This window comes from Mus musculus, chromosome 12, assembly GCF_000001635.26.
Source record: "Mus musculus strain C57BL/6J chromosome 12, GRCm38.p6 C57BL/6J".
Classification (NCBI taxonomy): Eukaryota; Metazoa; Chordata; class Mammalia; order Rodentia; family Muridae; genus Mus; species Mus musculus.
In genome coordinates, this window is record NC_000078.6 from 36,225,746 (window position 1) to 36,248,898 (window position 23,153).

General features: G+C 40.3%; 1 protein-coding gene across 3 annotated transcripts in view; it reads right to left on the minus strand.

Moving 5' to 3' along the window:
- The window catches only part of Lrrc72 (leucine rich repeat containing 72), a 48,068-nt gene that overhangs the window by 17,417 nt on the left and 7,498 nt on the right, over positions 1-23,153 (minus strand). For all 3 annotated transcript variants that reach the window (NM_001361098.1, XM_006515213.2, XM_017315204.2), the window contains 2 exons: positions 21,854-21,927; positions 17,528-17,597 (listed from right to left, as the gene is read on the minus strand). In NM_001361098.1, the coding sequence (NP_001348027.1) occupies positions 17,528-17,597; positions 21,854-21,927 (144 nt within the window). The remainder of the gene's footprint in view (positions 1-17,527; positions 17,598-21,853; positions 21,928-23,153) is intronic.

The window sequence follows — 23,153 nt, forward strand, 5'->3', positions numbered from 1 at the left end:
ACACACACTTCCATTTATAGCTCATAACTGGTAGATGCCACTAGTAACCACTTTATAACTGTGACAGTCAAACCCCTTTAAACAATGTCAAAGACCCCAAGTGGGGGAATGCACAGCTTAGAGCATGAGGACTGATGATTTAAGGGTAAGGAGGCAAAAAAGGTAAGCTATGGGGCAGGAAAGATAGCTCCATAGTAGTTAAGAGACCAACTGCTCTAGCAGAGGATCTGAGTTTCATTCCCAGAACCTATACAGTGGCTCACAACTACCTGTAAATCTAAATTCCTGAACATCTTCAGATTCCTCTAATTCCAGAGTGCTTCAGGTGTTTTCAAGTTCGTGCATACATGCGATGCACATGCATACTCTCAAGCACACACACATGCACATAAAATAAAACAGAATCTTTCAAAAGGAGGGCATTCATTAAGTGTTTATTAGATGTGAGGCATTAAGCAAAGTGTTTTTGCAGATGTTTTCTAGTATGAAGCTTAAGGACAGTTCATAGTATTTAATGTCATTTACTTTACCTTCCATTTATCCAGGAGGAAACTAAAGCTCAGAAAAGCTAAACAACTTTCTCAAAGTCCAGAGAGTCAAGGTTCAAAGTCAAGATTCAAATCTAAGCCTGATTGATGCCCCAGCCAAAGACTGGCAAGTATTAGGCTCTTTAACTTGATAGTACTTCTATATAAATGGCCAATAAGTCATTCATTTCAAATTTAGTTTGAGTCATGGAAATATTTTTATAAATTAATTTATTTCTAATATTGTAAGCATTACCCCTCAAAATGTATTAAATGCATCTCAAAATACTTGACATGAAAAACAGAGAAAGATAATATTGTAAAATCCCCTGCTTTATGCTCTTCTGGAGGTTCCGAGTTCCATTCCCAGCAACCACATGGTGGCTCACAACCATCTGTAATGGGATCCAATACCCTCTTCTCGTGTGTCTGAAGACAGCTACAGTGTACTCATATACATAGAATAAACAATTCTTAAAAAAAAAAGCTTTGTGTGATTGTAAAGCAAGACCACAAGACTTATAACTTGTCAGGTGGCATCAAAATCATATACATGAGGCTTGTCACCACATGGCAGCAGATGGTCAGCTCGCTGCCATTAAGAAGAGCATGTATGTGATGGAGAATTGGGAGAGAGAGAGAAGTAGTCCATCACCCATGTTACCACCAAAGCTCATGCAGATGCTCCTGATCTGGGGTGTTATCCTGTGTCAATCTTGATGTCTGAGAGCTGTGCAGATTTGACTCCACCCTTCCTGATGGAGGACTTGAGACCAGCCCCACCCTTTGCCTGGGCAGCTTGGGAGAGCTGGCCAGAGGGCATAAGATCAGCTGAGCTTGTCTCACCTCTCGTTGGCTGTAGCACTCAGGAGAGCAGACCCTCACCTAACCTGGGCAGGGTAGTAGAGCTGGCTCTGGTGTCTGGACATGGGAGAGCTGTCCCTGATGGTATGAGAGCAGGAGCCAGTCTTGCCTCTTGCTGACTGCTGCAAGCAGGAGAGCTGGCCCTGACAGGAGGGCTGGCAGGGTGAGCAATAAAGCTACTACCCAGGCTTAGATCCAGGGCTTTGAGTTGGCCAACCCCAACATCTACCCCATCTATGAACTGCTGGAACATGTGAAGGAGCCAGCCCTGCAAAATCAAAGTTGCAGGATCTCCATGACACAGGATATCTAAGAGGAACCCCAGTGAGAATCCAGATTTGATAGCGGGGCAGAAGCCAGAGACCTTGAACCATATCAATTGCTCATTATGATGAACCTTTGCAAGTAAGCCTCTGTGTGTAATGTGTGGCCCACTGTGACACACTCCAGCTTCCATAGCAAGATGGCTTATTTTCTTTCTTTTTCTCTTTTCTTTTCTTTCCCTTTCTTTTCTTATTTTTGTTTCTAGTTTTCTTTTGAGGGGTGGTGGGAAGGGTGGAGGATAGTTATGGACAGATGGGGAGATGAGTGGGATTGTGGTACATAATGTGAAATTTACAAACAATAAAAAGTTTTTTAAACAATCATATACACAGTCAAGACTCTTAAGTAGTTAGACCTCAAGTCAATATGTATATGATGAACTCACACCCGTTCCAGATGTTAAAAGCTGAAAGCTTGTTATCAAAGAGAAAAGACCCATGCTTTCACTGATTCACATATAATAAAAGTCCCAGAACAAAAGGCCTCTTCATAGGAGAGAAGAAATAAAGTTATCTTTATATGCTGACAACAGGATCTTAAGCGTAGAAGTGCTGAAGACTACCAGCAACAAAAACCTGTTAAAATTGTTTATTATGTACATGTATAAAGACATCAAACGGAAGTCCAGCATCATGTATAATATATACTGATAAAAGCATTTCAAAAACCTGTTAGGACTGATGAAGGGATTTAAATAAAGTTATAGGATACAGAATAAGCACACAAAATTAGTCGGATTTCTAGGTACTAATAAGGCTGGGAATGTTGGTCAGTGGTTGAACTCTTGCTTAGCATGCACAGGGTCCTGACGTAAATCCTCAACACTCTAAAAAGACAAGAAAAAAAATCAACATACTGATAATAACTATCCCAGAGGAAGAGTAAAAAAATAATAGTACTTAAAGAATTAATAACAATAAAAATATTTATTTTGAAAGACTCCAAGAGGAGCCCCTCACTCAGGCCTCAGGACAATAGCGGACACCCAAGAACTCACGATAGACTGAGCTTGATGCAAACCACATGAGGCTTTATTGGGGAAAGCCAGAGCTCTGGGGACGACTCATATCGCATGCAGGGGTAGAGGAGTCGACCATGAGGGGAAAGAGGACCCAGTTTTTATAGGTCCTCAGGGGGGAAAGTAGAAGGGGGGAGCAGGGGATTTCCAGATCTAAACAATATCTATTCTAAAATGATTGACTCCTCAAGAAATGGGTATGGGAGGGAAACAAGGAAAGAGTCTAATGAAGGTGCAGCACTCCGGATTGGCCCCGACTATGGTTGCTGCAGAGATTTCCCGACTCTTTCCCAGCAACCAATATCACAAACACCTGGCAGTGAGGTGCAGCAATGGGCACACACCTGGTTAGAACATTGGCAGACACACAGGTTCGAGGAGCGGCCAGAGCACTGTGCACCTCTATTTTTCTAAATCAGTGAAGCTAGTTCTACTAACGATGAAATCTATTTTGCCAATTTCAGGGCTTCTGTGACCTTCTACATTCTGTCAGGCTCTTTCAATTTGTGTGTTTAAATCCAAGAAGCAAAGTAACTCTTTGCTGGAAACTGAAGAAAATACAAATTAAAAAGACATCCCACATCCATGAAAAATTAATTTTGTGAAGATGTCTGTACCACCCAAAGCAATTTCTATCAGTAGCCTGAGGTCTTTTTTTTTTAAAGGCGTGCACCGCCATGCCCGCTTTTCTTTCTTATTTTTTTTAAAGATTTATTTATTTATTATATGTAAGTACACCGTAGCTGACTTCAGACACACCAGAAGAGGGCAGCAGACCTCATTACGGGTGGTTGTGAGCCACCATGTAGTTGCTGGGATTTGAACTCAGGACCTTCGGAAGAACAGTCGGCGCTCTTAACCACTGAGCCATCTCGCCAGCCCTGAGGTCATTTTTTAAAAAGGAAAAAAACTCCCTAAATTCACATGTACCCACAAAAGGCCCCAAATAGCCAAAATCTCCTGAAGAAAACTGAAGCTGGGGGCATTATACTCCCTCATTTTAAAATATATAAAGCAAAGGTCACCAACATAAAATGAGAAGCAACGAACAATAGAGACATCCCAGAGATAAACCCATATATTTATTTCAATTGATCTTTTAAAATTAAATTTTATTTTATGTGTATGGACATTTTGCTTGCATGTGTGCCTGGTCACCATCCACATGCAGTGCACCAGAGGCCAAAAGAGAACATCAGAGTCCCTGGAACTGAAGTTAGAGAGATTGTGAGCCACCATGGGGGTGTTGATATCTGACTCCTCTCTTCTAGAAGGAAAGTCAGTGCTCTTAACTGCTGAGACATCACTCCAGCGTCTCACATGATTCTTGAGCTGGTACCAGGAATATACATAGCCAACAGGTAGTCCCTTCAGTAAATGTGTTTGGAAAACCTGGCTGTTTGCAGGTGGAAGAATGGGATTGGGTCCTTATTTCAAACCACACACAAAAATCATCTCAAAAATAAAGACTTACATATAAGATGTAAAGTTAAAACAACTAAAAGAAATCACAGGGAAAGCCACATACATTAATTTAGAATTGGATTTTTTGGTACAACTCTCAAAGCACAGGTAAGCAAGGCGAAAAGTAGACAAATGGCAGAACCCTAAACCCAAAAGCTCTACTTCGGCAAAAGAAATAACGAACGACATGAAGAAACATCCCACAGGATGGAAGAAGATATCTGAAAATCATGTATCTGATGAGGAATTAACAGGTAAAACTAGTTAAGAGCCTATGACAACAACATCAAACTATAGCAAGTACACAACTTTTGGGTCTGACACGGCCTTGGTGCAGACAGAATGACAGGGCAGGGCCAGTAAATGTGGACAGTGTTGATGGCTGTCATGGCTTGTTTGTATAGTAATGTACATATTTTACATTCCTCTTTTAAGGAAAGTCCTCCCTGTAAACACTAATGACTCCATGATAATAAGAGACACTATGAGAGCTGGGCGTGGTGGCACATGCCTTTAATCCCAGCACTTGGGAGGCAGAAGGGGAGGCAGAAGCAGGCGGATTTCTGAGTTCAAGGCCAGCCTGGTCTACAGAGTGAGTTCCAGGACAGCCAGGGCTATACAGAGAAACCCTGTCTCGAAAAAAAAACAAAACAAAACAAACGAAAAGACAGCATGAGTCTGGGAGGGGAAAGTATGGCTAATGTTTCAGCAATATGGTAAATGCTGGGATCTTCAGGACAGCCCTTAAGACTATGGAAAAGAACTCTAAAAATATAAGTTCCAAAATATAATAATTTCTCAACTCTTCAAAAAATGAGGATGCAATATGAATTATGAGGAGCTTCACGAATCTAAAGGAGCAAAGGCAGTTGCATTGACGAGCCAGCTTGTCAGAAAGATACAAACTCACACAGATTCAAATGATGGCAGATTCCTGAGTTCAAGGTTAACCCCAGACAGAGCTGATTTAGGCCCAGGTGTGGTAGAAATGGTAATTTCAGGACAGGGTCCCACCCAGCTAGTTTATTGTCTGTGCTTAACAGAGACAGATATCTGAATTCTCTTACAATGTTAAAAGAAAATATGTGCTTGTTGTCTCCTAAGAATTAAGGGGCTGGGGTCACATGATGCTGATTCATAGAATTATCAAAAGGAAACCTGAAGTAAATGACTGAATTGATATTTAAAATAAAAGACGACTTGTGATCGGCAGGAGATCCAGAGAATGTTTTAGAATAGCAAGAGAGAACTGCTTGCAGAACTGTCTTGAGCAGAATAAAACGAGCTGTTTGGAGATCTTGGGAGAGAGAGAGAGAGAAAGAGAGAGAGAGATGAGAGAGAAAATGAGAGAGCAGAACAGAACAGAAAACAAGGAAGCTGGAAAGCTGACTCCAGTAGAACATAGGCCACCAGCTTGGACCCATGATTTGACTTGGAGTCATTTGTTTTGCTGCTCTCAGACACCCCTTCTTCAGAACCCCTATCTAAGCTGAGGCTGGTCCTTGGCAAGCAACTGGATTGAAAATGGGCAGAGAGTGGCAGAGGGAAGAGGAGACTAAAGGGGAGCTACAAGAGGCACAAGCTCCTCACTAAGGCAGTCGCATTCCAGGAAGGCAGAGAATCAGGAAGCTCAGGGAATGGAATGTGGGTGTGGTTGGGGCTGGAGACTGAGAATGGGAGCCACTACTGACTGAACACACCTACAAGACAATAAAAGCAGGAGTACTGCCATGCCAGTAATAGGCCAGGCCTAGCCATTTGAGGCCATCAAGGCGGCCACCATTTCCAAGCTGTGGTTGCTACATTCTGTACACTGTTGACATGCCAAATACAACTGGAGGAAGACCTTTCTATTTCCTCAAGTCTTACCTGGGGAAAGACTTAGGATTGCCGTGGGTCTGAGACACATTCTCTCAGGACACACCCATCCCGTAAGATATAGTCAAAGGAGTTGAACAATTTGAAAGATAGCTACAAGCTAGTAGTGTAACATGCTAGCTACACTGTTAATGGACTATTATGCCTGATGGCCAAGACATGAAATTAAACTATCAGTGTATGAGTGAGTAAAGAATGGGATACTCGTCAGTCTTCAAAGAGAAGGAAAACCTGTTATTTTGATAACACAGAAGAGCCTGGAAGACAGGTTAGTTAAAACAAGTCAGGCACAGAAAGACAAGTATTGTGTAACCATGCTCATATGTGGATGAGCTGCAGAAGTAGAGTTTATAAAGTTGAAAGAAGAGAGATGGCTACTTAGAGGCTGGAAAAGAAGGGTACGGGTACTTATTTAATAAAAGGCTGCTATGATTTGGATGGAACTGAATCTGTCAATGGTCATCAACAATGTACTGTATATTTCAGAACAATAGTTTTAATTGGTTCACATAAAAATGACAGGTGACTAAAATGATGAGCAAATCAAATTCACATGATTTAATGACATTGGATGCATATATACAACATCCCATAGTGCTCCAGGGCTAGCAACGAACTCATAGAGAATTAAAAGTAAACATTCTGTTTCTAGAGAGTGTTTCCAGTCTACCAATAGACACCTAACTGTCCTGCCACACAGAAGAGGTAAAGAGAAGAGAAGGAAAAGAGTGGAAGAGAAGAAAGAAGAGAGGGGAAGAGAAAAGAGAAGAAAGAGAGAGAGAGAAAAGAAAGAGAATAAGAGAAGGAAAAACAGGACAGGACAGAACACAGAACAGAAGAACAGAATAGAATGCACTAGAGAAGAGCAGAAGAGTTCCTAGGCAGTTAAAGCCGAGAGACCCCAGGCAGAGCTAGAGGCAGACCATTCTGCCCTGGGGGATTCCATTCCCTGGAATCCTGACAAGTTGAAGACATTTTCTCCAGCTTGGATTTCAAAGCCCTCATAATCGAGGTCATTCTCTTGGGTCAGGGGATTGTCAAAGGCTTTCCTGAGAATTCTGACCACAGGAGGAGATGCCCACGCATCTCCATACCCAGGTTCCCTCAAATTCTGCCTTGCAGACACACCCTAGAGTCAAGTTTGCATTGACAACTCCCAACCATCATTTAGACATTCATCTGTTTTTCTTTTCACAAGACAGAGTCTTATCATATAGCCCTGGGTGGCATGGAACTTTCTATGCAGACCTCAAACCCTGAGGGATTCATCTGCCTTTCTCTGCCTCCTGGCTTCTGGGATTAAAGGCATGCACTACTTACTATACACAGCTAGATTTTCCTTTTAACGATGTGTGTGTGTGTGTGTGTGTGTGTGTGTACCACCTGCCCACCTGCATAGACAGAAGATGGCACTGAATGCCTTGTAACTGGAATTACAGGCAGTAATCTGTGAGCCACCTGAAGTAGGTACTTGGAATTGGACATGGGTCCAGCCAGAGCCGTGAGGGTTCTTAAGCACGCACCAGCTCTCTAGCCTTTAAACTTTCATTTTAAATACAGCCATTTTATAAAAGCCATTAAAGGGCAAAATTCTGGCATAAATAGAGATTTAAAAAATATACAGAAATAATATGAATAGATATTTAAAATAGCAGCAATAATTCTCATTATTACTATGCTTGAAGATATTAGAGGGCATTTTTATTCTTGGAACAAAGAAAACATAATATATATGCTCAGAGCATTGAGACACTCACTGCCAAGCATGGCAACCTGAGTTTGATCCTGAGGTCAGCATAGTGGGAGGGGAAAACCAACTCCTGTAAGTTATCCTCTGATCGTCACCTACACCCATAGCACAGGTATGCCTGCCCCTCCGACCAATAAAAATGTAATAAAATAAACATTTTGATTACCTCAAACATTTTAGGACAAATGATTTTAAAAATGAAAAACATTATTAAGGATGCAGAAAAATTGGATTTCTGCTACACTGTGTTAGGAGTGTTAGATGTGTGACTGCTATGGAGGGCATCCCAGCATCCTGGCCCACAATCTTCCTTTGCAATGTGGATTTAAAAGAACAAAATCGGGATCTCAAAGAGTTAACCTGCACTCCAACATCTACTGCTGAGTTATTCAAAATAGCCCAGGGGTGAAAAACAACTCAACCTTCTGCTGAAAGGGAAAGGGATTAAGGAAAAGCTGCAGTTTACATACAATGGAATATTAATGGAATATAAGTCTTAAAATATACAGAAATCCTACAGAGTGACTTGGCTGAACTTGGAAGATACCATGCTAAATGAACTAAGACAATCCTGAAAGGACCAAAACAGTAAGGTTTTACTCTTGAAGTAGCTAAATAGCCAAACTTCTAGAGGCAGAAAGTAGGGAGCAATGATTGCTGTGGCCTAGGACAAGGGAAATAGAAGTTATTGATCAGTGTGTAAAAGTTACGAGACATGAGTAAATTCTAGAACTCTACTGTGACATATGGTACTTGTGTTACCAAAGTGGCAGTGTCCATTGAAATATTTGACAAGGTAAATTTCATTAAGTATTCCTTTCCCAAGAGCAGCAAGCACAACCCAAAGAGCTCTAGGCTTCTTCTTGAATGAAGTATATCTTGGTTGTGGCAATGGTTTCATGGGTGTGTATGTATTTGCTCATAATTATCCAATTATGCATTTTATATGTACCTTTTGTTGTTGTTTTGTTTTGTTTTCAAGACAGGGCTTCCTCTGTGTAGCTCTGGTTGTCCTGGAACTCTGTAGAATAGGCTGGCCTTGAACCCACAGAAATCTGGCTCCCTCTGCATCCCAAGAGCTGGCATCAAAGTCATGCGTGACCACCACTTGGCTGTACATTTTAAATGTATGTTGTTATTTGTGCATCAGTTATGCCTTCACAAAAATGTTAGCAGTCTGAGCTGGAGAGATGGCACACAGTTGAAATCCCTTACTGCTCTTGCAGAGGATTGCAGGTTTATCTAACTGCTTAAAACTGCCTGTAACTCCCTCTCTTCTGGCTTCAGCCAGCCCTGACACACATGTATCCATATGCACATATATATGTGTATACAATTAATCTTAAAATTAAAATTAAATCACACAAGGGTAACATAAAAGGTAAGCATCTTTTACATAAAACATTATATGAATATGTATTTTTCCTGGGTTAAACCTTTAAGGAGGTATATATAATATAAACTTTTAGGGGCTCGGGATGTAATTTAGTGAGTAGAGTATTTGACTTGCATACAGAAAACACTAAATCTGAACTCAGCACCGCATAAAATTGAGTAACAGTGGGGAGTTGTTACATGAGACTTTGCTTCTGAAAGGTAAAAGATATGAATAAGAAAGTAAATACTTAGATAAAAAGAGCACTTGAAAATGAAAAATTTGAAAGCAGGCTTTAAGAACATGTCAAGGGCGTGGGAGAGAAAGCTGGAGGGCCACAGGAAGAAGAGTGGCATGTGAAGAACAGACAGGATGATGCTAGAAGGCAGTTATGTGCTGATATGTGTCGTATATATATTCATATGTGTTTGTGTGTACGTGTTTATGTGCCTGTATGTGCCTGTCTACGTGTGCCTCTGAGTATATGTGTATATTTCAGGAAGAGAAAAAATGTACATAAAAGAGGAAGAAATGAAAATACTTAAGAAAAATTTCCCCAACTCAAAAGACACGAGGGTTTTGGTTTGAACTATCCTCAAGTCCAGCACAACTGATAAGGAATGGGTTCAGTTTTGTTTCTGCTGCTCTGAGCAAGCAGCCTGACCAATAGCAGCCTAAGGGAGGAGTTTATTTTAACCCATGGTGGCAGCAGGGAAGTCGAAGCACCAGGAAATAACAAAGATAGTCACATTACCTCCACAGTTAAGAGCAGGGAGAAATGAATGAAAGGCTGCTTGAGGTTCCACTGGCTTTTTCTCTACTTGTTTATAGTGCAGGACGTCCCCACCCCCCACCCCACTGTTGCTGCTGACTACAGTGGGCTGGGTCGTCCCATAACAGTTTGCACAATGAATACAATACTCCACCGCCACAGCCAGTGGTCAACTTCCCCAGGCAACTATAGGTTGAGTCAAGTGGAATATCAAAACCAACCATCACACTATCAACATATATCCCTGTGACGTGTCAGAATAGTTGAAGAGGAAGAGTATGGGTGGTCAGATCTTTTCCCTCATGTGCATGTGTGCACATATGTGCTCACATTTGCCCCCTCCCCCCCCAACACCCTCCCCTGCACACCCCATACCAGGACTCACTTTTCATTCAATACATTGAAAAATAAGAAAATAAAAACAGAAGGATACCTTATCACCACCCCAAAATTCTGCTGGTGAAATAAGCCAAACTCGGTTCATACATGAGGATTGAACTCATACAATTATAGGCATTCACAATATGAGAACCTGGATGACCTGCAAATCCTTATCCAGGTATATAATGGAGGAAAAAGACAGACAAGCATTTCAGGAGACAGGAAGAGATCTTAGGATTTCCCTAGGGTGGTGGTGAGGGGGAACAGGAGCTGCACACAGACACATGGAACATGTCTAAAGGGCCTCGGCAAACTAAGACAATGGATGAAACTGAATGCCTTCAGGTTGCTCAGCTGATGGGATTTTGAGTTGAGTAAGTAAAAAGAGCATTTTAAAGGAATATTAATTTGTAGAGCAGATCATGCAGCGGTTTCCCGAAGGTGTTGGTGGGAGTTGGGTGTAGTTCTGAGGCCTCTCCTGGCTTGTAGAGGTCACCTTTTACCTCACTTGAACTGCTCCATGTGCATACAAATAGCATCTCTTTGTGAGCCCTAATCTTCTCTTTTATAAAACTGCAAGCCATATTGGATTAGGGCCCACCCTTAATAACCCATTTAACTTAATTACTTCTAAATGCCCTATCTCCAATACAGTTACTGGGGACCTGGGGTCATAACTTCTACATATGAACATAGGGAGATGCGAGTCAACCCTTAGGGTGGAAAAATCAAACAAACAAGAACTCCAGGGAATCGGAAGGACAATAAAGGAAAAGCGAAGTATAATGCATGGTTTAGTTCTGAAAAGCATACTCTGTCTTAACAATGTAATGAGTGAACACTGATTTAACCAAAATTACACTACAACCACATAAGGAGACCAGGAAGTGGGAAGTATGTATGTGTGTGGTACAAGTGGGAACAAGAAGGGGAAAGAACTAACCCCTCATGTTCCTTAGTGGAAACAAAATAATTTGTGCAAAAGAGAAAAGTCAGGAAGCAAAGTAGCCCTGAGAGCTGCATGGTGCTCATCCGAGGAGGACAGCGGAAGGGGCGAGCTCCTGGGCCCGTTGCTAAGTCCAGAGCACGGCTTTGTCATGATGAACTTTGAAGAAGCAGAACACACCACACATGTTACAGGAGCATCTGTGGAGAGGTTGCGACTCAATAAACAGGGACAGAAAGGTAGCTCTCTCTAAGCCTTCGGTTCAACACCCATTCACTAAATAGTTGCTCGTTCAAATAGTTGCTCGTTCCAGGGTATTCCGTCAAGAATCATCATTTCTTACATTTCTGTTCCTTTATTTTGCACACGTGTCTCTCTAAACATTATCTAATAAAATTTGAGAGATCCCAACTTTTCAGAATTTGAACCTCTTCATAGTTTCAAGACTTCCTCGGTGATTCCTAGTAGAAATGAGAACTTAAGATATTTGCTATCTCAGACTTTCTGCATAGGCATGGACAGCATCCAGACCAAGCCTTTACAGTGTACCCCCCTGTACTTCAATCAGGAATCAGCAAGGCAAAACAGCCAGTTATTTCTTATGGCAGCAGAGATGAGACAAGGTTGTCCACAGCTGGAATGGCAGGAGTGTTAAGTCCTCTTACAATGGCTGGCGCTGAAGATACCAACATGGCAAGCATAGGCTTCTAACTGCTCTCTGGGGAGCCTCACTCTGCCATATGTTTTTTAACCTTTTACTGTGCTTGCAAATGCTGCAACTTTCCTGAGAATTTTTTTTGAACTTTATTTTTAAATCTCATAATAACTACCCACCATCATCTCAATAAGTACGTTTTCTGCGTGAGTCGGTAGGAGGATACTTCTGTCCTTTTTATTACTTGAATTGATGTCTATGTGAAGAAAAGTCCCTACTGCGATGTCTAATGAAGAGGAACTGGCACATCAACTTCACAGAAATAAAATGCCGAGAACATCCCTGATTTACGTTCCTCAAGTTTATAATTGATGACCAAGTACACGCCATTTGTGATTCACTGACAATTTGGAATTTTTGCATTTATGAGGAAATTCTAGGGTTTTAATTTACCATCCTTCCATTAAATAGGCAGTGCCAAGTTGTTGAAGTTTGTTGACACAGCAGCAAGAAAAAACAGACCAAAGTCCCAGGTTTTGTTGTAGCAGTGGAGGACACACACACACACACACACACACACACACACACACATACACACACACACAAATAAGTTAATTGCATGTTATGCTATAAGTGGGTAAATGTTGTGGGAAAGAGCCTGGAGATGGAGAGAAGAGGTGGTGCTGATGGGAGAGCTGGCTTCCAAGGATGCTTGAAAGCCTCTGTGAAGGAGACAGAGTAGGCTAGTTGTAGGACCAGAACCTGGGACAAACCAGGGCTCAATGGAGAGAGACAGGATGGAGTTGGGAACGGCTGGAGCAGAGTTCAAGGACTGAGAAATAGCCAGGCCCTCTTTGTGTTGTTCCAAAAGTAACAGCAGCAAGAAGACATCTGGACTTTGAGCAGAGGGGAGACTTGTTTGCATGTAGGTTTCCACAGGCCACTGGTTTCTATTGTTTTGTTTTTCTTGGTTTGTTTTTTTGTCATACTGAGTGATTTCAGTTCAGGGGAGGCAATGCCTCCCCTGACTCAAGGAGTAACTGATGATGGGAAACAGTTTCAGCTGCAATTCTTGGCAATTCCTAGAGACCAATGGGCAGAGGCCATGGATACTGCTAAATGTCTTCAAGTGGCCAACTCTCACCATCAAGCAGAATTCAGCTCAGAAAGTCAGCAGCATCATGGCTGAGAAACTGACACAAGCTAGAATTATCTAGAAGGGAGCATAAATTGAGAAAATACCTTAAGATTCTGCTGAGAGACCTTTTCTTAATTAGTGATTGATGGGGGAGGACCCAGCCTATTGTGGGTGGTGCCATCCCTGGGTCCTGGGTTCTATCAGAAAGCAGGCTGAGCAAGCCATGGAGAGAAAGCCTTCCTCAGTGGCCTCTGCATCAGCTCATGTCTCCGACTTCCTACCCTGCTTGAACTCCTTTCCTGACTTCCTTTGATGATGAAGTATGATGTGAAAGTGTAAGCTGAACAAACCCCTTCCTCCCCAAGTTTCTGTGGTCATGGTGTTCCATCACAGCAATAGTAACCCTAGCTAAGACCTGTTGTTCTAATTCCCTTATTCTCCCAGTTGAGCTGACCCCCACTCCTTCACCAGTTTAAACCTCCTTTTGGCTTTCTCATCATATGTATTCCATTACTTTCTCTTCGCCAATTTCCCAAACATCTCTTCCTTCCCATGATTCCTCTTTCTACCTCTGTGTTCTAAAAACAGCACTCCCCCCACAAACCCAAACTCTACAGAGTGAAAACATGAAGTATTTGTCTTCCTGAACCTAGCTTAATTTTGCTTAGCATAAGGATTTTTCAATTCCGTGTAGTTCACCACAAATGTCCTGATTTCATTTTTCTTCATGGCTATGTAAAATTTCATTTAACATGTATATTACATCGTTTTTATCCTTTCGTTGATTGATGGACTTCTAGGCTGATTCTGTTTCCTGGCTATGGTGAATGGAACAGCAATGAACATGGATGGACGAGTGTCTCTGCATTTTGTTGACTTAGACTCTGTGTGGTGTAGATTCTGGAGTGATACATTTCAGCCATACAGAAATTCTATTTGTTTTGTTTGTGGACATCTCACCTTGACTTCCGCGGCGGATTCATAGTTATATTCACATTAGCAGTGTATGTCCCCCCTCTTTCCCAGCACCCTCACTCGAATTTGCTGTCATCAGTTTCCCAAATGATAGCCATCCTTAGTAGAGTGGGGTGGCCTCTTATGTCAACTGAAGTTTGCATCTTGTAGGGAAGAATTTTAATAATATAACATGTAGGCACGGAAAAATAAAAACTAATATTCATCCTGGTTTTCTAAGTTGACTTCTATGGTGTTTCTGCCTAATAAATTAAGATGGTAGTTTAGACTAGCTTAAAACATATAAACCTAAAACAATTAAATCTTTAACCTTAAAAATTAAGCTTGAAAGTATTCAGAAATAGTCGATGTATCTAATCAAGGAGATTTTATTCACATGGTTCTCCCCTTTTATTTGCAAATTAGTGAGATTTTTATGGGAACACTTTCCAAAAATAAATTGTCTTTTTTTTTTCTTTAAAAATGACAACTTAAGGGGACCAGCTCAGCAGATATGAGCACCGGCTGCTCCTCCAGAGGACGTGGATTTGATTCCTAGCTCCTAACATGGTGGCTCACAACTTCTGTAATGCCCGTTCCAGAGGCTCTCTGGTCCTCTTCTTTTCTCTGCTAGTACCACATGCATGCAGACAGTACATACATGTCCTCAAAAGACCCATATATGTAAATTAAGAATATTTTAAAAGTCAGAATGGATGTATACTGCTCACACCCATGGCTCTCACAGCCCGGCCGAGAGCTCCATACTATTTCTGCTGATTTTTTTTTTAATTTATGTTTTAAATATTTGGCAAAATATTAGTCTTCCAACAAAGTTGAAAAAGTATTATAATCAGTGTTTCCCTGAGGTAAGAAAAATGCATCATAAGAGCACAGATTATGTGAGAGTCATATAGTTTACTTTCTTTATTAATGGCTTTTATATTCAGTATGAGAGCTTTTAATTATTCTCTAGAAAAAAGGTAAGGTGTTTCTAAATGGATAAATGCGTATATTCAAACTTATTACAAGTAAACCTGATTACTTTATTACAATATCTCCCAAATTTCTGCATTATGAGTACCCAATCAATCATTACTCAGTAGAAAATTCAGGTTAGCTTTATTCACTAATCTCAGGAGCAATTATGATGCGTCAGGTGGGTTCACTTTTCATATCTAGTTACACAGACTATATAAATGTGTTCTTTTGAGTATAAGCAAGTGAGGATTTTAGAAAATACAGAGACCTTTGCACATAAGAAAAAGACAAGTGAAGGATTCTGACTCTCCTCCCACCTACCCCCTTCTAAAGAAAGAATAAGATGTTGACAGGTGTGGAATCCCTTGCTTTCTGCAGAACACCTCTGTAGATCAACTGTATGAAAAGTCAATGGGTGGCTGGGGGGCAGACAAGACTCATTCACAGACAGTCAGGAAACTCCCCAAATTCTCTAATCATGTCTCTCGCCTTAGACATGGTACAACACTTTTGCACATTCTCCCTTTCAGAAGTGACCACCACAAGGAGCCACTCTGAAAGCAAAACTGAGTCACCATTGCCATGACGGAAGATTGGCAGCTTGGTTTTACTCAGCTTCACATGCTATGACTCAGGATAATTTCTGACAGGCTGTCTAGAAGGCTTTTGAATTTTAATACCCATCAGTTGTACATGTACTCTCTCTTTCAGTTGTTAGTTGCCTGAACCTCGAAGGTATTTCTATTTTTGTTTCTTCCTAGAAATTACTTCAAGATTAAAGGACAGTCTGATGCTTATAGTTAATACTGAAAGCAATTTCATTTTCCATTTTCACTCAGTTGGTTAAGAAAATGAAATGAAACACTGAAATGTTTTCATAAACATAGCTGTTTAAAAATTCAGTGTTGTGAAGATAGATATTTGCACAAAGGCAGCACTGTTAGGAAAAAGATTATCATCCTTCTGACTGCTGGTGTTTGGAAATCTGAATTCAAAATGCTCAGGTGGACTTCTCAATGAATAAGGAAAATCCAGAGCCTTGCAAGCCACCCTAAATGCTAAAAGCCATCTTCTAACCAGACAACTAGACACACTGCCTGGGTTTGAGTGTCAGTTGATTCTTTTATTTGGCTTGGGAAGAGTTGGGAGCCCTACACTGAGGCAGACTTGAAGAGGATAATGGGAGTGAATATGCTAAATGTACATATGAAGACATTACAGTGTAACCTATAATTCTGTGTAATTAACAGACACTAGTAAAAAGCTTATAAATGCAATATTACTAAAATAATGTGTATCTGAGACACTTTACAATGGGTGACCAAAGTGTATAGTGTCAAGGTTCAGAGACTTCAGTTACAAGTAGTGTTTGGATAAAGGTGAGGTCAGGAAGAGAGTGGAAAGACCCAGTGGTTAGCTTTCAATTGCTATGTCTAAATATTGGAGAAAGTCAACTTGGAGCAAGACTTGATTTTGGCTCTGGGTTTCAAAGCTTTCATTCTGTTTTTTAGTCTAGGTGAATTATGGCTGATAGTGAAGCAGAAGAGAGATGTGTGGCAGATGAGACCACTCAAGATAGCCAGAAAGCTCAGAGGGAGGAAGAGGCCATGGTTCCAATAGACCCTCGATGACACGATCAGGCTTACACTAGGATCTACCTCCTAATGTTCCCATCACCCTTATTAGCACCATAAGCTGGTCACCAGGCCCTTACCACTGGAAACCTTGACTACCATGGTAGATGGAAAACATCACAAGAGACCTAGCAGGGAGGCTTCCAGATGACACATAAAGTCAAGAGTCAACCTGGGTAGTGCTAGTGGATACAAAACAAAGAACTGTTTCTCCTTTGCTTTCATCAACCTCCACACCACCCCAGTCCATACCAAACATGGCTAGAGATATGGGTAAAGGTAATTGCCACCATACCATCCCTGGAGAAGACTGAAGTGGAGGAGAGGAGGCAAGAAAAAGCATGACTACATCTCCATAGTTAATACAGAAAAGAGCTGTCCACCTATGATCATGCCATTCCCAGGAAAATATTTTGAAATGAGATTGCAATAAATACCTCAACAATGAGATATAAATTTCATCTCACTAAGGCAGGGTGTGTGTTTCCATGCCTGTCTGTGTGTCATTCATACAGAGAGAATAATATATGAAAAATATCCTCATTTATGAACCCGATCTAAGACACTGACTAAACTGACTATATGATTTTGTATTACTAGGAAAGGAGCGACTGTCCAAGCTTTCCTTCATAGAACATGGGAGGCAGCAATCTGTGATCTGATAGAATCTCACACTGCTTTACTCAATATACCAGATAGATATGCCTACATTTGCTTTGGAGATCCCTCATATCATAGTTCATATACTTGTGTGTTTCTCATCTGACGTTAAGCTTTCCAAATAATATGTAATATTCTAAATGTTAGCTCCATTAAAGGATGACATCGTGACACTCAAGGAACTTAAAGATAAAGCATAACATTACCTTATTGTGATGGAGCCACAAATATCTTAATTTTTTAAATCTAGAAAGATCAATAACCTCTGTCAGTTCCCTGGAAAGGAAAAAAAAAACCATGAATATTAGCAACAAGTCACTTGCTTATTCATAAGGCTGTCCATACTGCTAGGATAATTTGGAGGAACTGGCAAGGCCACCTTTCCCTTTCAGAATCGGTACACTTACATTCTAATTCAGAAAGAACATCATTTGATTTAAGCTTTTATTGACAGTAAAGTTTATTAGCTGAAACATATCTTATTAATCTTAAATTGAGTATATTTCAATCTCATTTCAAAAGATTTTGCTGGGCATTGGGAAGATATTTAAAAATGAAACAGACACTGGACTGTCAACTCAGTGGGAAAAATTGAACTGGGTGCTGTTTTAGTCTTGTCTGCAGGTTCTCACTCTGTGACTGGTCCTGCTGTGGCCATACAAGATCTAGGAGATGATATTGCCAGGATACTTAGGGCCAGACGCTGAGGAGCAGACGCTGAGGAGGGGGTTTTGTTGCTCACTATTCTCCTGGTCAGTACCATACACACCTAAGGAGACTAAGTGTAATTCAGCAAAGTAAACAATCAAATTATTCCCATTCCCACCCACATTTCCTTTATAGTTCGTTTATGTCTCATCAATATTCATATATTACATTCAGTTGGCCTAACTCCAGTCATTGTTAAGTTTACATTTGCCAAAATCTCCCCCATTAACATATTTACGTATTGAAAAGTCCTAGATAACTGACCATCAGAACACCACATATTCTTGATTCACCTCACGGTTTCCTATCAGTTATATTCCAGATATATCACCTTAATGACATTGGTGGAAAGTCTGTGTTATTTCAGACTTAATGGTGTCAGTTTGTCTCACTCCTGGTAAAACTAAGTTCTGTTTAGGGCCTGCCAGGTCTGTATTGTAAAAGTATAAATTTTATAATAAAAAGCTAATGTGTAGGACCCAACACTGACTCCATGCATGCCATCTTGCTCCCGACCATTGCATCACCATCAGTTGGTGATTCCTACCTGATTTGGGATTGGTCCTCATTCTTCTTGCATTAACTTTTCTTTCTACAAAGAGCATCTGCTCTTTTCTTTCTCTCATTTACTTTTCTTCTCTATCTTCTGCAGATTTACATGCCCTCCCTGACACAGTTTCTCTGACAAAACATGTACCACCAGGCTTCTCCAAAGCAACTTTCAATAGGAAGCACACAGCACTAATGCATTCTCTCTCTCTTTCTCCCTCCTCCTCGCCCTCTCACTCCTTATCAGTTTTCTTATAATAATAATGTGGATGCTGAAAATGTGGTTATTACATAAACATAACAAAGTGAATCAATTTTTTTAAAAAGTGCTCTCAAGCTGGGAATATTTGTTCTGCACACAAGCCTGTCCTACAACAAGAATAAGATGTTATATTTTAAGATGCGGCCAAGCAAGAATATGAGGTGTAAATTTACTAATGATGCTATGACTTTTGCTGACGATAATGTGTCAATGAATGTTACAAAATATATTTTGCAGTTGACAGGAGACACTGAGAAGACATTGTCATTGCAAGGGCAATAGGGATTTAAACAAAATACTTAGCTCACCTACTTTATGCACATAGGCTGAAATAGTTTTTGCCCCGACTCTGTTGTCTTTCATATAAGAAGATCACTATTCACCAACAGCCAGGTTCAATGTTTCTAATTTCTTAGTGTCTTAAAGCTATCCTTTTTATCTACCCATTCAGGTAGGTAATCAAGAGTATACCATTGTTGGAGTTGCAAAAGGCTTACTGATGCAGCATTTTGACAATATACTCTTTTATTATTGTTATAAATCAAACTGATCTCTAGAAAGGCTCAAAGCATGACCTTGAACATGTTCAAATTTTTTGCTATATGTATTATATTCTAAAACATTTATTTTTTGTTTGTTTGTTTAAAGGATCAAACCCATGTCCATGCTGGACAAAGTGCTTTGCTAATGATCTAGACCCAAGGGTTGGTTTACATTTCAAGTGGAGCATCTCTTTATTATCTCACCAACAAACAATTCAGAGCCACTGAAAAATTATACATTTTCTGTAATAATAAGATAAAAATAAATATTTAATATGGCCAAAGAAATACGTTTATCAATGAATAATTTCTCAAAACACTGTAGACGCAGGATTAAAGTCATTGTTAAACTGGGACTTTTCATTAAAATGAGGCTGGATTTCAAAGACTTTAAATAAATAAATAAATAAATAAATAAATAAATATATGTCATGCCTATTATATAATAATACACAAATTATGCATGGCCAGAGAGGCCCAAGAATGGGAAAAATAAAAATCACAGGTTCAGTAAAATGCCTCAGGGTTAAAGGAACTTGCAGGCAGAACTAATGGCTTGAGTTTGATCCCTGAGTCCCGCAAGGGAAAAACAAAGAATTAATTCCCCGACATTGTTTTCTACCCATCTCCCAAGACAAAATAAATATAATAACTCAATGAAAAGGGTTAGCAGTCCAGTCTTTGTCCATTTCATTTCACTCTAACCCACTACCTGAGAATGGGTTCTTTATAAAGAACAGATTTGATGAGGCTCAGGGTAAACATGAGGCACAAGATGAATCTTTGTCTCTTCCTCAGATACTGTGAGAAGGAAAGAATAAGATTCTCCCCACTTTTTCTCTCATCAGTATTATCCTGACAATGGCTGAGATATGATTTTATAGTAATTTATTTATTCTGAAGCTTAAAGAGCTAATGGCCAACGGGGGAATCCTGGTTGGCTGCAACTTCTGGATTGTCTCTATTGTTAAGATTCTAGGGAATTTTCATGATCTAGCTTCCCCCCCCCCCCACCATGTACAAAGTACAAAACACAACCTTTGCTTCTGTGCACCATAGGGCACATCGGTGTCTGGCATGGTGCTCACTACCTGGAAGGACTGTGCTGGCCTCAGGGAGGGGCCATGTTTCTAAGCACTGTAACTATGGCAACACCTTTTCTGCCTTGGCCCTGAAGATGAACACTAACAGACCTAAGAACCTAAATGAAAGTGACCAGCACAGAGAGCCACAGAGACATCCACAAACCAGCTCTCAGGATGGTGGGAGTGGTATGCCTTGTCTGAAAAGAGGAAAGAAATACAGATCAATAGCGTGGCTGAACATGTGTGGGTATGGTGTGATGTCATTTCAGATAATTCTTCTCTTGTTCACTCTCCTTCGCTTACTCCTGTCCACAACAGCAGAGAATGGATTGCTAAGTCCAAGGTCAGATAGCATCTGTCCCTCTTATGACATGGTGAAGACATGGTGTGCGAGTCGGGGAGCAAACTCAGCCTGTTTTGGTGGCAATGGCATTAAGCCAGGAAATGCAGAGCTCCCATGACCCCAGTCAACTCACAATGGTCTTGTTTCTCAACACTGCTACGTTAGGGATTTAGTTTTCAGTGTTTGAATTTTGGGGGACACATATGTATCAGAGCAGTGTTATTGCTATTAAAATGCAAACAGTGGCTGTACGTAATGTCACTTATTGGCCAGTGGAAATACACTGTGGTCAGAGTCAAACTGTACCCACCATATCCTCTCCCTCTTATGCCTGGCATCTGTCTCAGACACTGGGGTTTCTGTGCTCTCTAGCATACCACCTTGATGCAAAGGAGAGGTTTTCTTGTTTGCTAACAAAATCAACATAAGTGTTTTTATGGGTTATAGCAGAGGGATTGTTTTTATGTAAGAACAGTGAAACATTATTCATCATCACCATCATGATCATCATTCTGATACTTATTATATACCGGATCTCTAGTTTCTAAATCTCATTGTCACAGCAATCCTGTAACAAGGTTGTATTATTATACAAGAGCAGTATTGCTAAATGATGTAAAAGCTATATAGTTGATATTTGCTACTTTTAAAAAGTAGCCCATGGTGTCTAGGACATACTGATAGTAAAGTTATATTCATTGTTTTTCTACAATTCATATTTATCTGGTGTTTTATTTGTTTTTATATGTGATAATCCCAGCAGGAAAGTTATATAACATACCAAGATCATCCGGAGGCAGCCCGGCTCAATAACCTCTGCCTTTTAATCCTTTTTGATGTCTTGCCTCTCCAGTGTAAGTGCAGACCCTCATAAGAGGTAAAAGAACATACTCTGGTCACCTACCCAGTCAGTCCTTAAAGGAAGTGTAATGAAAAGACATTTGCCTCTATAAAAGCTTGAAAAATGATTTCCTTCTGTGTTGATTTAGTTTTTTGTTTTGTTTTGTTTTGTTTTGTTTTAATTTTTCATGAAGTACACTTACTTTTTAGAAAGGAATAGCTCCAAGACGTCAATATCCCTCTTGTGGCCACATATCTTTAGCTGATCTTCAACTGCCTGATAACATATAATTAATCTGTCAAAGCACATTCCAATGAGCAAAAATACTGAGACATTTGCAGTCAATAACAATATGTCTACAAGAAGATCAAAAGAAAGGCAAATACAGAGGCAACCACTCTAATTGATAAATTCCAACACTACAATTATATATTATTTACTCATCTTTGTGGTTGAATTTCATTATTTTTAACCCTAGGCGCAGATGTGTAAATAGCTTTTAACCAGAGAAGGAAAAAATACGAATACATATAAACACCACGATTAAGTTAATTCTCTATGAGGTAGAATATTTTGGCTCTTTGATAATTACTCTAAAATGTCCCTTCAGAAATGAAGAATTAGTTTGATAGTGTTCTGTATTTATAAAGAACATCTAGAACCAGGTTACAGGGACAAGGGGTAAAATATAGTGCATATTTTAGAGATGTTCTTCCAGTGGCTCACTTCAGTATGCTCACATCAGTAAGTTCTCAATGAGTATTAATCAAGGGATTAAATGTCATTTTTTTCGGAGTAAATTAATACAGTGTCAATTTTCTTGCTACAGGCTTTGTTTTAAAAGTAAAGGCCCGGCAACAGCTACAACACCCTTTGCTTTTTCTTTAATAATTACCAAATAAACAGTTGTAGGCCACCTAACTGAGAGTAATATGGAATAATTACAGCCTGTCTATAATTGGCCATGACCGTGTAGAGCTAACAAGACACAACAGAAGCGGCGGGGTCATCCGTGCAGTTCTGGGGCCCACAAACATCGTAATTATCAGAGTCAAAACAATCAAAGATTTGGGGTGTGGATTTGTGGTGGGTGGTAAGACTGCAGCGTCAGAAAGGGATTTACAAGGTTTTGTGAGTGGATCAACTGTAAAGTAGAGAACTTTAAAATGGGAGAGTGAGCAGGTGAACAAATGCAGAAGGAACTGAGAGGGCTAAATATCCTAGTGGAGGAGGACTGCAGATTTGCAGTTCCTCATCGCCCTTGATTCTGAAGGGAAGCTGAAGTGTGTGTGTGTGTGTGTGTGTGTGTGTGTGTGTGTGTGTGTGTGTGTTCAGGCTCAAGTCTTCCAATAGCTGCATTATATTTTACATGAACACAAACCAGCTCATTGGGCCGGGCTCAGATGGTCTCACCTGGGTATTTAGTCTTAAGCATCTAAACCCTCAGCCTACATAGAGTCAATCAAAATACTGCAAAGTAAGTGACTTGGAGCCAAAGTAGA